Source organism: Polypterus senegalus, chromosome 12 (assembly GCF_016835505.1).
Source record: "Polypterus senegalus isolate Bchr_013 chromosome 12, ASM1683550v1, whole genome shotgun sequence".
NCBI lineage: Eukaryota > Metazoa > Chordata > Cladistia > Polypteriformes > Polypteridae > Polypterus > Polypterus senegalus.
In genome coordinates this window covers 143,769,060-143,786,251 of record NC_053165.1, presented here as the reverse complement: position 1 = coordinate 143,786,251, position 17,192 = coordinate 143,769,060, and the positions used below count along the sequence as shown (strand labels likewise).

At 38.6% G+C, this 17,192-nt stretch overlaps 1 protein-coding gene across 2 annotated transcripts in view; it reads right to left on the bottom strand.

The window, feature by feature from the left end:
- The window catches only part of ccdc33 (coiled-coil domain containing 33), a 335,403-nt gene that overhangs the window by 12,323 nt on the left and 305,888 nt on the right, over window positions 1-17,192 (bottom strand). For both annotated transcript variants that reach the window (XM_039773700.1, XM_039773702.1), the window contains exon 19: window positions 2,816-3,011. In XM_039773700.1, coding sequence (XP_039629634.1) covers window positions 2,816-3,011 — 196 coding nt within the window. The remainder of the gene's footprint in view (window positions 1-2,815; window positions 3,012-17,192) is intronic.

The window sequence follows — 17,192 nt, the reverse complement described above, 5'->3', positions numbered from 1 at the left end:
TATATGAATAAAATGTATTATTATTTTTTTTATTATTATTATATTACACAGTGCAGAGCCTACATTTTGAAACAGGGAGTCCAGCAATTTGCATATGAAGTTTGGCTTTGCACCAAGAGTGTGCAAAAAAATTAATCCAAAAGACAAAATGGTTAATAACACATCTCTTTGCAAGATGTCTCTGAAAAATGAAATGCAAATGTGAAGCTAGTAATTATATTTTTCAAACAGAGCAGCAAGAAGGCTGAGTCACTGAACTGCTCGATGTGTGCTTCAGAAGCAGCTGGTAAGAGAAGAGCGCTTTGAGGTCAGGGTCTGTCCTTCAGGAGATAACACATTCATCACAACAAGCTTATCAAGTTGCAAAAGCATTTGAATGGGCCGTCTTATCTAAAGGCAGCACAGGCAGCAAGCAGGAACTCATTAAAAACAAATCAAGTAGGAAAAATAAGAAAAAAGTTTTGGTTTCAGTCTAACTTTACTGCACAAACTTCTTTATAAGTAATACCAAGTATTAAAATCTAGGCAAGTACAGACTGAGGGAACTACAGTGGTCACATATAAAATCAGCTGATATTTAACTTTGAAATCTGCTTAATAAATCTGGACTGTCATTTCAAGCTGTCTGCAACAAAACAGGGCAAAGCTATGATGACACAATCTCCTACCTGTCCCGTTCATACGTGCCATACATTTGGATACTATTTCAAATGCCTAGACTGTTTCTACTTTATATACTGTATACTACAGTATGACTTTTAATATTAATTATATATATATATATATATATATATATATATATATATATATATATATATATATATATACTGTATATAACTTTTTTGATATGGAAAACAATGTTAAAGCATGATTGAAACATTTTTATATATTAATTAAAAATATAAAACAGTTATTCCATACATAGGACACCGCTAGAGGTGTTCCCCACATTTAGAGAAACAGACAAATCTTTGTCAAGTGACACAGTTGGTTAATAAAAGGCCTTCATGAAGACAAGTTAACATTCACAACAAATCTGGGTTTACGTTAGGGGACAGATCTATAAAAAGGTACCAAGATGTTTTAAAGCACAGAGAAATATGCATATAAAACACAAATGTGATCTGTTTAAAACAATGTATCCTTCAAACCGAGTAAATAGGTGAAAAGGGCAGGAATACCATTTGACTGCTACATATGATGACAGCTGCCTAGGTGATTTACATATCTGGCCTTCATCGGACCTTGGAAAAATGAAGGCACTTGTGAAACAAGAAATCACTTCATTTTCAGAGTGCTTTCATTTTGACAGTCATGGTGGTAACATGACAAGCCAGCCAGTAGAGGCCGCCTTACCCTGGCAACTTTTTCCGGCACTTTCAAGGGATTCCCAGGTGCTTCAAAGCTAATTGAAAGAGATAATCCCACCAAAGTGTCCCAACTTTCAGATTGGGCTGTGCATGGGTCACTGCCAGTGGGAGATTTCCAGGGCAACATCCTAACTGCATAATGAAACCTCAACTGGCTCTTACCTATCCACAGAATAAGTTGCTCTATTCTGAAGTCCTCATATTAAAATGGAGAGTAAACCCCCAAATCCAGAACCCAGCTCTGTAAATCTAATTTCAGCTAATTTTACTGAAAAACTTTGCCCGTGAACTTATTTTTCCTCTTCCCCATATTGGTCTGGTAATGCATCTGCAAAACTGATGCGGCTGCACTGATTCACTGAAATCTAATATTTATCTCTCTTGCTATAAAACAAAACTAATCTCAACTATGAATTCCATAAGGCACACAGGTAAATCAGAAATGAATTGGTTGAATATTCTATACAATGATATGAACAATATTTACATTTTATTATAAATATATTATTGTATTTGGAGAAAACTGAATTGTTGTCTTCAAGAATCATAATGCCAATGGCATTTTTGAGGGGATAAAAAAATACACCTTCTAGAAAGGCCCAGTCAAAATCTGGATGTTAATCCAACTAGGAACTGCCTGAACAATGATGGTCTCCACCTAATCTTAGCGAATTTAAATAACTTTAAACGTGTCTGTACAGCATATTGATGCAAGCAGTGTAGACACTAACGGAAGTTGAACTTGAAGTCATAATGTGGCACAATTGTAATTGCAGTTACCTGAAAGGCACAGGACCTTGGGATTGAATCCTGGAGAGGTCACTGTCTGTGTGAAGTTTGCCTGTTCTCCCTCTATTTCTGTGATTTGTAATCACATATAAATTACGGATTTCAGGTTAACCAGAAACTTTAGATTTGCCTTGTGTGGGAGATTGTGTACTCATCTATTTTGTGACAACACCTTTAAACAGAGTGCCATGATCCTTTATATAAATACCTAAATTTGCATTCATTTTACAGTACATATCAGAGAGTGAGGAGAGCACAGAGAACAAGACAACACAAAGTTCAAGAACATTGGAGCAGGCTTTCTTTCTTGAGCTTGTGTTGTCTAAACCATTTGTTTTGTCTGATTACATCTCTTCTTCCTGAGCAAGATAAACTATTTCTGTTATACCCTCATCCAATATAGTTACATATATGTATGAGGCAAACCTACTGTAGACAGAAGGGAATATTTTAAATTAGAGGATCACACCAGTCATGACTGCAAGGTCAATAATTTCCAACCTTTGAAATGTATCGATCAGTACCAGTTATTTTGAGCAGAAAAACGTCATCCTTCTAATGAAGCAACTCATACAGACATTGTTAGTTTTTGTTTGAAAAAACGCCTAGTGAATGAAAAACAACTTTCATTTAATTTTAGGTAAAACAAAATTTACTGATTCTGTCAGCAATCTCCGTCTTAGTCATGACATCAATGTCCATGTCATCCAATAGTGTCCTCCCAAGATCCTGATGTAAACTAAGTTCACTGCGCAGCCGACTGTTATGTGACTCCAGGCTCCCAACATGTTTCCGAAGGGCAATGATATCCTCTGCCATTTTACGCATTGCTGTTTGATAATTCTCCAACTCCTACAATCCAGAGAAAGCAAAAAGTTAGCCATTTTTTCATCTTTCCTAAACATTTTACTTTCACAGGTTCTCTTATTCTGAACTGAGCCACACTGGACACCACATAGAAATGCAGAATAAAGAATGCTCAAGCAATAAGATATAAGTTTTTATATCTCATGTGCCAGTTTGGTTGTCCTATGACAATGACACTTATGTAACATATTTCAGGAATCAGTTACTGATCGATTTTCAGTGGATTCTCCAACTTTAAATGGTTTCTAAACCATCTAAACAGAGAAATACAAAATTATTTACAATATGAAGATGTATTTAACATGTAATCAACATTTTACCCATTAACCTCAACTTTCAGATATTGCTGGTAAGTAAAATTTTAACTGATATTACATTGCTCATTTGCAGTTTTATTTTAAGCAAGATGTTATCTATGTAGACTTGTCCATGCAATTTTGAAAAGCCTTGATCAGGCCTCCAGACCTTGACAAATTTGTTGTAGGACATTGATAAACGCTGCAATCCTAACACAGCAGAACCCTTTATATATTAAATGAAAAATCCCTGAGAACTTAGGCAGTGAAAAGACAGATGTAAAATATACTTTGCTTAGTCCATTCTCAAAAAACACAAATCCTCCAGTCTTTTTGTATGAAATTAGCAGTTGTTATTAAACTGCTGTGCATCCTACATAAATAAAAATACAATAATCAGTTATGCAATTACTTATCTCTAAATGCACTTAAAAACAAAAACAATAAAAAGGTGACTGATTAATTAGTTGCATGTAATTAACTGCAGGACAGGCCACATGGTAAATGTCTGCCAGCAGGGGTCATGGTAGTCTAAGCAATTCCTTTAATAGACCTACTTTAATTTCAACCAGGAAAAAATGATTTGAAATGCCTTTGAAGAATATCAGCAATGAATTCTGGTTTTAAATTTATGATTCAGGCTTTAACAGTATTTGTCAGAGCAATTCGTTTCAATGATCAATCCTGCATTATTAATATTAATTTCTCTTCAGATCCTATAATCTGCTCAGAATAAAAATGACTAGAATTGTCAGTCACCACCACTACATATTCTGTTTCATGCAGTATTTGAGCATCTCTTTCTAATCGATTTGCTTTGGTCAGAGTGTACAATGTAATCATCCATTTACACTAAGACGATAAGTAGCCACGTTGCTGCGCCTGTAGGCGTCCTGCCAAGACTGCCTGATAAAGGGGATTTGGGACAATAAGCACCATTCTCCTTTACAAAATCCTCTTTAAAAATTTTCCAATGAAGCATTAGAGCAGACAAACTTACTTGACTGGGACTCTGGCTTGTCTAGCCAAGTGATGAGCTTTCATTGTATGGCTGAAATCATTTATCTGGTCTTACAATAATTATTAAACCTCAATTTCAATTTAAAATAAAATGTGCCTGCATATATGAATTCCCACTTTGGCGTTTAAAAATTGTGTGCAATCTTGAGTGTAAACAAATACTGAGGAGTTAGAAATTACAAGAGTGTGGGTTTCAATCCCACTGCTGGCAATCAAAGCAACCCTAATCAAGTCACATTCTTGCCACAATATTCACAGTACCAAATGAGGGAAATAAGCTTCCTATATCTGCCTTAATTTTGTTATCTAAAGAAATTTAGGATTGAGTTTGGCATGATTAGTTTTATAAATGTCTCTCTCAAGCATAACAATGCTGGACCTCTTTTCAGTTTAACTGGGGACAACACAATGATTAGGACTGCTAGACAATGGATTCATCATCCTGGGTTTGAATCATTTGTGCAGCAGATATCTCTGAGAATTTTCCAAGTTATCTTGTGACTGTTTTAGTTTCCCTCCTAATCCTCTGGTTTCCCATTCCACAACACAAATTTGAGCATGTGAGCAAAATGAATTTGGGATTAGAAACTTGCTTTGTGTGTATTACAGAGTCTTTCAATGAACTTGTACCTTGTCTGGAGTCGGTTCTTGAATTATTCCTAAAGCTCCTGGGACTGGTTCTACTCACCCCAAAACCAGAATTGGATTATGCAGGATGAAGAATGATGTGTCATATTGTAACATTACAATGTATTATCAATATAAGAGTAGAACCCCTCCCAAACATTATCACTGCAGCTACCAGATTCTCATCTCAATTGCTGCTCCTTTCAACACCTGATTTATGTTTCATTTTTAAACAAAGCCCTGCATAATCGAAGATCGTGATCTTGTTTGCCCAGAGAGAGCAAAACCTGTAGCAAGAAACTGTACAGAGACATTTGAGGCAAATGTCCTTGCACAATTTCTTAAAATATACTAAATAATTAATGACTCAAAATTTGGCATAAATATCCTATCTTTAGATAACAAAGTTGAGTATCAGCTTGTAAATCTCTAACAGTATAGAAAAAATGCAAAGATTATTGCTCTGGATAAAAGAGAGTCTACTTTTAATTACGAATGTAATCTGCTGATAAGAAACAATTCATTTTTACACTTTCAGTTGTTATGACAATAGAATCGTAAAGTTAATGTTCCTGGATATGTGAAACCTGGCTGCACTGATCTTCTAAATTAGTATTTGCACTTTCAGCCTCCCATGAAATCCATTCAGTACATGGTGCACTCCTTTTTTGAGCTTGTTTTCTGCACATTTATAGCCATATATAGGACTGACTATTGACACTGATTCAACTTAAGGCATGCTGTAATCGTACAAAATAAATTCCAAACTGAATGGCCTACTGATAAGGCAGAATTCATGTTTTCTTTTTGTAAACTTCTAAAACTAAATTTCTGCACTGTATATAAAATTAAGACAAACACTATAATCATTATTCAATTGCATTTTTTAACATTTTGAACGTCACTATTTATTTGTAAATAGAAGCAACATTCTCATATAGGAGTATAATTCACCTAAGAAATTTCTTATTCAGGTGTTACTGTAAAGACACATGCAGTAGGCCTATGTGGTATAGTAAGCACCTTTAATACCTTTACTCTGCATGTGGGTAGGTGTCTTTGAAGAACTGATATGCAATACAGCCTTTCTGCTGCTGTTTTGTACCTCTCAATGTCCACACAATCGCCACAGATGCCCCTTTCTGAAGGAGAGGGGGCCAAGATGATTAGGAGATACTGATTGAGGCAGCTATGAGAAGGGGTCCCCAGGGCCCTGCCAAGGCAATTGTGCACCTAATTGAAACATTCCTCAAGGGGAAAGAGTTATGATTGCAGATGAGACAGAGAGTGACTTCCAACTGTCAGGGAAGGGGGGAGGGGGGTCTTCTCCTGATGAGATGGAAAAGCATGCAATCACTCGGGTCACAAATCATGTTTCATCGCTTCTTCCTATGCATTTTAATACAAAGAACTGGCCTCCAATGGGTTTTATCGCTGCTCGAGGACCATTAGAGCCTAAAGAAAAGAACTGAGTTCCTCTCACAAAGTTTCTGGCATTAACAAGCTAGCCAGCATGTACTAATTATAATGTACCCAAAGAGCAGGTAATGCTAGAATATCATTATTAAAAAAATATATTTTACAGTTAAAGTAACTATGCATCAATGATAAGAGAATACCTGTTTTATTTTTTAACAGAGCAAGTCTTGCTTAAAGTCAGTCTGAACATAGTGCAGGTAATACCCTGAAATAAAGCTTACAAACACAGCTCGACATACACAGTAATCCTTTCCTTTTATTGCCAACAACAGAAAGCATTTAAACTGATATGAAAACTCTGTGTGCCTGTTTCACACATCTTGAGATCTCACCAAAGTGCTCGCTGGTAATACCACAATATTCCAATGAGGTTACATTCTCATAGAAACACAAGCCCACATTGCAACAAACATTAATAATGACACTCAGAGCAATGAAAATTAATTTTAGACATTACACCTGTATGATTGGCCATGGCTTCAATAAGCAGTGCTGACAAGGGATGGACGGCTATTCTAGCTTCTGTTTTAATACACATTTCAATCTCCCAAGTGAGCTGGCAGGTAGAAAGGAGTATGACATGTTTTTTCAAGGGTTTTAATAGCAAACAGCTCTTAGGGCCTGAGGCATTTTACTTGACATTTAAACTTTGGAAGGCAGAGCAAAATCCGTCTGCACAAATCCACTGCCATGAATTCAAATGTCAGCTTCAGTTCCTGAAACAAGCATTCACAAGATGCTCAATTTGACTTTCAAAGTAAAAGCAATCGATATGGGGAGTAAAGTCTTTGCAAGGTGACAGGAGCTTCTGAAATACGAGACAGTTGGCAGGCGTGGCAACTCTGTGTTTGTTGCCATCTGTGCATATCACAATCACGCAGTAGTGAAGAGAGTGCATTTTTGGCTTTTGCCAGCAGATGGTGGTGGGGGGGGGGGGTACCTCTCCCTAAAAAAACTGCTACATCACAAAATCACAGTAGGAATATGTATATATAACACACAACAATTCAAAATATGCATCCTGACACACAAAAATTCAGATACATACATACACACACACACACACACACACATACACACACATACACACATACACATACATCTCTCTGTTATAAAAAAAAAAAATCTTGGGAAATGTTGGGAGGGAGACGAGACGTAATCTTCTCAGAAGACAATTTGACAACATGCGAGAGACACTTTAACATCATGCGAGACAAGGCAGTGAGACAAAAGGACAGCTGCTGTACAGGCTTTTAAATGATCGCCTCTGGGGGGGTTGAGCAAAGCAATCGTTCAGCTACCCTTCTTTCACAACGCGAGCGGGAGAGACGCAAAGTGGCAGGAGCGTAACACGTATACGGCGGGGGATGAGCGAAGCGATTGAGACGTGATCATCTTGGAGAGACACTTCTTGGAGAGACACTTTGACAACACGCGAGACGTGATCATCTCAGAGAGACACTTGACACCTGACGTCACACAAGACTAGACATTACAACCTTAGGAAGCAAAACCCATGAGATAATGACTTTTGCATGTCACGCCCTACTTACAAACAATTTAAAACAAGTTCAGATATCTAACCTAGCAGTTGTTGAAATGCTTTTGGCAGACACACTTTATGTGCTCCCAGCTCTTAAAACAATGACAAGCAGAACACGCAGCTCGCCAAAGGAGCAGCAGCAAGCCAGCAGATGATCTGACCGGATCTCCTTAGCGTGCATTCAGCCCATTTCACAACGCTAGCGGCAGAAACGCGAAGTGGCAAGAGCAAGAGGACAGCTGCTATACAGGCTTTTAAATGATCGACGTGCACCGCGACAAGCAGAGCACGCAACTCGCCAGCAGCAGCAAGACAGCAGCTGTTATCACCGCATCTTCTTAGCGCGCGTTCATATATATATATTTTAGGAACGAAATGATGCCACATCATTTGATGGAAATGAAAATTATCAACCTTACAGAGAGCTGAATTCAAAGACACCCCGAAAATCAAAGTGAAAAAACAATGCAGCAGACTAGTCCATTTTGCTGAAATTTCATTGCAACAACTCAAAATCGTACTCAATAGTCTGTATTGCCCCCACGCACTTGTATGTGTGCCTCACAACATCGGGGCATGCTCCTCATGAGACAACAGATGGTGTCCTGGGGGATCTCCTCCAAGATCTGCACCAGGGCATCACTGACCTCCTGGACAGTCTAAGGTGCAAGGCGGCGTTGTCGGATTGACCGAAACATAAGGTCACAGAGCTGTTCTATTGGATTTAGGTCAGGCGAGTGGGGGGGTCAGTCAATGGTATCAATTCTTTAATCCTCCTGGAACTGCTGCATACTCTCGCCACATGAGGCCAGGCAATGTCGTGCACCAGGAGGAACCCAGGACCCACTGGACCAGAAAAGGTTCCGACAATGGGTCCAAGGATTTCATCCTGATACCTAATGGGAGTCAAGGTGCCATTGTCTAGCCTGTTGAGCTCTGTGCGTCCCTCCATGGATATGCTTCCCCAGACCATCAATGACCCACCACCAAACCAGTCATACTGAATGATGTTACAGGCAGCATAACGTTCTCCATGGCTTCTCCATACCCTTTCACATCTGTCACATGTGCTTAGGGTGAACCTGCTCTCATCTGTGAAAAGTATAGGGTGCCAGTGTTCGACCTGCCAATTCTGGTATTCTATGGCAAATGCCGATCGAGCTCCACGATGCCGGGCAGTGAGCACAGGGGCCACTAAAGGACATCAGACCCTCAGGCCACCCTCATGAAGTCCGCTTCTGATTGTTTGGTTGGAGACATTCACACCACAGAGCGGAGCAGCGAGCAGAAGCACAGAGCGGAGCAGCAAGCGGAAGCAGAGAGCGGCGGCGTCTCCCACAGGCACGTAGCCCTTCGCAAATACCCAAGCAAGTTCCTCTGAAGTAAAGCCGGCAGCTGACCAGTAGAAATAACCATCAGTGAGAAATTAAAGTCGATCGCTCAGCGGGTGGTGGAAACTTAAAGCAGACGGTCTCTTAGTGATTCAGCTGAACACGAAAGCAAAGCACCTAAAAACGGCAAAGATGACTTCAAATTTAATGTAAGTTCTATCTGCTCTCTGCCCATCGAGGGCACGTTTATATGTTGTGTGTCCTGCAGTATGTACAGCTCAGGTTTTCCGGCCGACAGTGCAGATAGCTTCACCTGCCAAAATGTTTAGTTAATTTAGAGTTGGTCGGGAAAATACGCAAACTGGAGGACCGTGTTAGGAATCTGATAGCGATTAGGCAAACCGAAAATTGGATCGACTCGGTTTGTTTAGACAATTTGGCTACATCTGATTCTGCTCCAGTCTCTCCAGGTCCCACTGTAGTCAGTGTGCAGCCAAAGTCAGCAGCACCAATTCAGCCACAGGGTAACAGTAAGACGGGGGTCTAAGAATCCAAAATGTAGTCCCCAGCACCCAGGTCACCAATTCGGACCCAGAACAGGTTCTCAGCTCTCCGCAGCTGCCTGTGGAAACTGAGAATAATAAAGTGCTCATAATTGGCGATTCCATAGTGCGGAATGTTAGAATTCCAAACTATGTTAAACCAGCAGTTAATGTTAAGTGCCTTGCAGGGGCCAAGATTTCTGGCATAAAGGCGCATTGGACCGTGTTGCCGACATGAAGTATCTACCTTATTGCTGCATGTCGGCACTAATGATATTTATTTACAGCAATCTGAGGTATTAAAAGGAACTTCATCTCTCTATGCACCAAAGCTAAAACAAAATGTCGGAATTTAATTGTATCTGGTCCCTTACCAAGATTATATAGAGGGATGTGATTTATAGCAGATTGCATTCCTTTCACTGCTGGCTAGAAACCTGGTGTGCAAATAAAAGCATAGCATTTGTGAACAATTGGGATGATTTTTGGGAAAGGCCTGGATTTTTCAGAAGAGATGGTCTTCATCCTAACTGGAGGGATCTTATGTATTATCCCAAAATATGGCAGCAAAACTGCCTGGTTGACTGATTAGAGCACCATCCAGGCCGCAGTCATGTGATCTTAAATCACAGGCTGTTGTTTATCCCACCTGTTATTTTCCTGAAGCTGTTACCCATAATCCCTGTTGTGGGGCATCCAGTAAATTTAGTCTTGATACAAACCATAAATTAATTGATAACCAAAAATAAGGTGTATAATTAGACCAAGGGATAAAACCAGACCTCCACCAGGGCATCTGTAATAGAAATTTAATTCAAATTAAAACAAAAAATATATCAGCAGTTCAGAAAGAACCATGCAGTTTTAAATGCTGTTTATTCAACATTCGCTCTCTTGGCACTAAAGCTGTTTTGGTAAATGATATATATTAAGTACAAAATCTGATCTGTGTCTTCTTACTGAAACCTGGCTTAGTAAATGTGACACTGTTCCCTAGCTGAGGCGTCACCAGATGGATACTCGTTCCTTCATAAGTCTAGAGATTCTGGTCGAGGAGGAGGCCTTGGAATAATTCATTGTAACAAAATGCAAATCACTCCTAAAAATTTAGGCAACTTTACATCCTTTGAGGCATTCATTTTAAATATTAAAACAGATTCCAACACAATTATAGTGCTAGTCTACAGACCACCAGGGCCATATTCATTGTTCATGACTGAATTTAGCAACCTTCTGTCTGATTTGGCTATAAATTATGATCACGTAGTTCTGATGGGGATTTTAATGTACACATTGATGTGGAAACTGACACTTTTAGCAAATGTTTTACTTATTTGTTAAATTCAGTAGGATTTTGTCAGATTGTCAAAGGTCCAACTCATAATCATAACCACACATTAGATTTAATTATAACTTACAAAGTTGAAATTCAAAATTTAAATATTACTCCATTAAATGTAGTTATTTCCGATCACTTCTTAATTACATTTGATTTAGTTCTGCCCTTGCCAACACACTCCCAGATTAAAACAAAGACAGTGCGACATCTAGATTGTAATTCTGCTTCAAAATTTATAGATACCTTGAGTAAGTCGAGTGTAATTGTGGAAAACCATTTAGATCAGTTAACATCAAATGTAAACGTGGAAAACAATTTAGATCAGCTAACATCACATTATAATGTGACCTTGAGAGATGCTCTGGACACAGTGGCTCCCCTAAAAACAAAAGTGATCAAAGCACATAGAAACTCTCCCTGGTTTAATGAAAACACTCGAGCTCTTAAATTAGAGTGTCGAAAACTGGAGCGCAGATGGAGAACAACAAAGCTACATGTCTTTCAAATTGCATGGACAGAGAGTGTTAATAAATATAAAAAGCCCTCTTTAAAGCTGCTCAGAATACTATTCTACATTAATAGATAGCAATAATAAAAATCCTAGGGTACTTTTAGAGCAGTGGCTAAATTAACAAATGGGAATTCAGATCAACAGTGCAAAATACCAACAGATATTAGCAGTACAGACTTTATGAACTTCTTCAATGAGAAAATTAAAAATATAAGATCCCAGATCTCAGCATCACAGTACAAACCAAATACTAGCTTAGCAGACCCTGCTCACATTGCATTCAGCACTTTAATAATTTTAATCCTGTAACTGAGCAGGAAGTCTTAACTTTAATTACTAAAATGAAGCCCACTACTTGTTCCCTAGATCCAGTGCCAACAAAACTAGTAAAAGTGCAATGGATGTTCTTGCAGCCTATTCTAAACATTATCAATAGTTCATTATTGCATGGCACAGTACCTGATGCACTAAAAGTGTCAGTCATTAAACCTTTACTTAAAAAGTCAGACCTAGACCCACACATACTAAATAACTATAGGCCTATTTCAAATTTACCATTTCTCTCTAAAATACTAGAAAAGTAGTCGCCAGTCAGCTTCAGTCACACCTTACGCATTACAATTTATTTGAGAAATTCCAGTCTGGCTTTCGCACTGGTCATAGTACAGAAACGGCACTAACACGGGTTGTAAATGACATTCTGATATCCTCTGATGAAGGAAACTCCACTGTAATTATGTTGTTGGACTTAAGTGCAGCATTTGACACCATTGACCATTCTATTTTACTGCACAGGCTAGAAAACGATGTTGGGCTTACAGGCCCGTGCTCGCTTGGTTCAGTTCTTATTTATCAAATCGATTCCAATATGTACAGAAATGTGCTGACAGTACTCCATCATTATACACAGAAGTTCAATATGGTGTCCGCAGGGCTCAGTACTGGGACCTTTACTGTTTTCACTTTACATGCTTCCACTGGGATCTCTCATTAGGAAACATAATGTTAATTTTCACTTGTATGCAGATGACACCCAGTTATACCTTTCATTTAAATCAAATGAAGTTTCTCCGATGTTGTCTTTAATTAGTTGTGTTAGTGAATTAAAGGAATGGATGAATGAGAACTACTTGTCTTTAAATACAGATAAAACAGAGATGTTAATTGTTGGAGGGAATGACGCTGATCACAGCAATATTTTGTCATCATTTAACTCAGTTGGAATCCCAATTAATTTTACTGAATCAGCCCGCAATCTAGGAGTTATCTTTGACTCTAGCATGTCATTTAAAGCACATATTACAAAGTGTCCAAAACATGTTTTCCATCTTAAAAATGTTAGGAAATTAAGGCGCTTTCTAAATAAACAGGATTGTGAGAAATTAATTCATGCATTTATCTCTAGTAGGATTGACTACTGCAATGCGGTGTTCACTGGCTGTTCAAACTGTTCTCTATACAGCCTCCAGTTAATCCAAAATGCGCTGCAAGAATTATTACAAGAACAAGAAAATATGAACACATAACCCAGTTCTTAAATCTTACACTGGCTCCCAGTTAAGTTTAGGGCAGATTTCAAAATCCTCCTTTTAACATATAAAGCATTAAATGGCCAAGGTCCGGCTTACTTGTCTGAACTTATCATGACTTACAAACCTGAGCGCACATTAAGATCTCAAGATGCCGGTCTGCTTAGGATTCCAAGGATTAATAAAATAACAGTGGGAGGTCGAGCTTTTAGTTACAGGGCCCCTAAACTGTGGAATGGTCTTCCTGCTTCCATAAGAGATGCCCCTTGGTCTCAGCTTCAAACTTCAGTTTAGCATATCCTGACTAGAGCTGCTGATTAACTGTACATACTGCATCTCTGTTGTTAGTCATTAGCACTAAACATAAGTAACATGATAATTATATTTGAATACTAACCCTCACCTATTCTGTTTCTTTCTCGGTACCCAAATGTGGCATTGGGTGCCACGCCCCACCTGCCAAGTTGTTTGCCTGCCTATGGTAAAGTCATCCCTGATGGAGGATCACAGGAATCATGGGAAAGAGGGTCCTTTCATCGAGCAGCACTGTTTCAGCCGTGGCATGGCCAAATGGGGAGGCAGCTAGATGGATGAGGTCTCCAGGACTCTAAAAATATCCAAACCTAATTATGATATCATCTACTGTTAAACCGTACTTCTAAAATTTTTATTTTATGCTGTATTAAGGAATTGTTCTGTTGTGTGTATTGTATTGTATTGACCCCTACTTTTGACACCCACTGCACCCAACCTACCTGGAAAGGGGTCTCTCTTTGAACTGCCTTTCCGAGGTTTCTTCCATTTTTCCCTACAAGGTTTTTTGGGAGTTTTTCCTTGTCTTCTCAGAGAGTCAAGGCTGGGGGCTGTCAAAGGCAGGGCCTGTTAAAGCCCATTGCGCACTTCCTGTGTGATTTTGGGCTATACAAAAATAAACTGTATTGTATTGTATTGTACCAGTGGCTTGATGTAGGTCATTTTATAGGGCTCTGACAGTGCTCATCCTGTTCCTCCTTGCCCAAAGGAGCAGATACCAGTCCTGCTGATGGGTTAAGGAAATTCTACGACCCTGTCCAGCTCTCCTAGAGTAACTGCCTATCTCCTAGAATCTCCTCCAAGCCCTTGAGACTGTGCAGGGAGACACAGCAAACCTTCTGGCAATTGCACGTATTGATGTGCCATCCTGAAGAAGTTGGGCTACCTCTGTAGGGTCCAGGTATTGCCTCATTCTACAAGTAGTGACACTGACTGTAGCCAAATGAAAAACTAGTGAAAAAACAGTCAGAAAAGATGAGGAGGGGAAAATGTCAGTGGCCTTCACCTGTTAAACCATTCCTGTTTTGGGGTTTGCTTCATTGTTGCCCATCTAGTGCACCTGTTGTTAATTTCATTAACACCAAAGCAGCTGAAACTGATTAACAACTCCCTATGCTATTTAACTGACCAGATCAATATCCCTTAAGTTTCACTGAGTTGATGCTATACTCTGCCAATAATTGTGGCACATGTGTTTTTGTTAAAAATATTTATTTCTTGATGAGGGCTTTGTTTTTCTTTGAAAGAACTAGTTTCAATTAAAAGTCAGATGTTTGCCATTTTTTCAGTGGAAGATGATGGTTCTTCAGCAAGCAATGATTTTATTCTAACCGTTACTAATTTTTGAAAGGGGTGCCAATATTAGTGGATGACACGTGTGTGTGTATATATATATATATATATATATATATATATATATATATATATATATATATATATATATATATATACATATACATACACACACACATACAGCGTGAGCCAAAAAGAAGTAACACATTTCTCAAGGTCATTGGTAGAGGCAATGACCCTTTCATAGGCGACTACTTATACTTTTCAGCCGGCAACATGCCTTGGTCCAGTGCGCATTGTGCTTTTGCTATCGAAGAATTCTTTAAAAACAACAAATCCATCATCACTACGCAACACGCCCTCCAAATGCACTTCAACATTCCTCCTAATGGTGACATTCCAAATCGAAAAACAATTCTTCAGTGGGTAGCTAAATTTATAAAGACTAATTGAATAGTAAATCTCCAGACCGTCCTCTGACTGTATGAGCACCTGAAAACATCCAAGCTGTAAGGGCATCAATTTTGCAGTCTCCTAGACATTCAGTGCACAAACCTACTTCTGCCTTAGGCATTTTCAACACATCTTTAAGGAGGATTTTGCATGAGGACCTTACTCTCCATCCATACAAAATGATGGTAGTGCCGAAACACACTGGGAAAGACTGAGATCTGTAGAGAGTTGTGCGTGAACAATCTGCAAACCATTCATCGAGATGCCATCGTCCAGTGCAGCGACGAGGAACATTTCCATTTGAATGGTTGCGTAAATAAGCAAAACTTTCGCTACTGGGCTGAAACCAACCCTCATGAACTTCATCAGACTCCCTGGCACAGTTAGCATGTTACAGTTTGGCGCTGTTGCAGAATATTTGCATTAAAGTAGAAAGGTGTGGAAAATCAAGGAGGTTTTATTCTCTAAAGAACTTTTTTCAGTAAACACAATTTCAAAATTAATAGGAAGATTTCATACACAAGAATGATGTGAAATACCCGGAAAACAGTAAGAAGTATATTGAAGAGAGATGTACTGAAGGAAAAATAGAAGCTCTTTGAGATTTACTATGGCATTCATAGCCTTAGTCTGCTTAGAATAACAGAACATGGGACTAAATGTAAATCCATGTTTTGTGTGGATTAATGAAAACCCCTTTAAAATTTAAGAATGTGACTGGTACTGGTTCATCTATCCATTAGTGAACCACATTCCAATTCAGAGTCACAGGGGTAGGAGCCAATCCTGGCAGTATACCTCCACACACACACACACAGCACCTAGGTGGGATTTTAAGCCAAGAGTTTAGAGGTGTGAGGCAACACTTCTAACCACCTTTCAATCAAAATATAAAGTTGCTCATAGATATAAAGTATAATATTTGTGCCTGTCTTCATGGTCTGATACAGTACTTAAGAAAATAAAACTGTAGCTTGATCTGTCATGTTTGTTGCCGAGTATTACCCTGAGGATACAGATGTCTATTCTAAGGCTCAGTGGCACCCTTAGAGATTAGCATTGTTCTCACTATAACTTCTACACTGGTTTATTTTACATTCTTTAGTGATATAGTTAACATCAAATGTAAACGTGGAAAACAATTTAGATCAGCTAACATCACATTATAATGTGACCTTGAGAGATGCTCTGGACACAGTGGCTCCCCTAAAACAAAAGTGATCAAAGCACATAGAAACTCTCCCTGGTTTAATGAAAACACTCGAGCTCTTAAATTAGAGTGTCGAAAACTGGAGCGCAGATGGAGAACAACAAAGCTACATGTCTTTCAAATTGCATGGACAGAGAGTGTTAATAAATATAAAAAGCCCTCTTTAAAGCTCGCTCAGAATACTATTCTACATTAATAGATAGCAATAATAAAAATCTACCCTAGGGTACTTTTAGAGCAGTGGCTAAATTAACAAATGGGAATTCAGATCAACAGTGCAAAATACCAACAGATATTAGCAGTACAGACTTTATGAACTTCTTCAATGAGAAAATTAAAAATATAAGATCCCAGATCTCAGCATCACAGTACAAACCAAATACTAGCTTAGCAGACCCTGTCTCACATTGCATTCAGCACTTTAATAATTTTAATCCTGTAACTGAGCAGGAAGTCTTAACTTTAATTACTAAAATGAAGCCCACTACTTGTTCCCTAGATCCAGTGCCAACAAAACTAGTAAAAAGTGCAATGGATGTTCTTGCAGTGCTTATTCTAAACATTATCAATAGTTCATTATTGCATGGCACAGTACCTGATGCACTAAAAGTGTCAGTCATTAAACCTTTACTTAAAAAGTCAGACCTAGACCCACACATACTAAATAACTATAGGCCTATT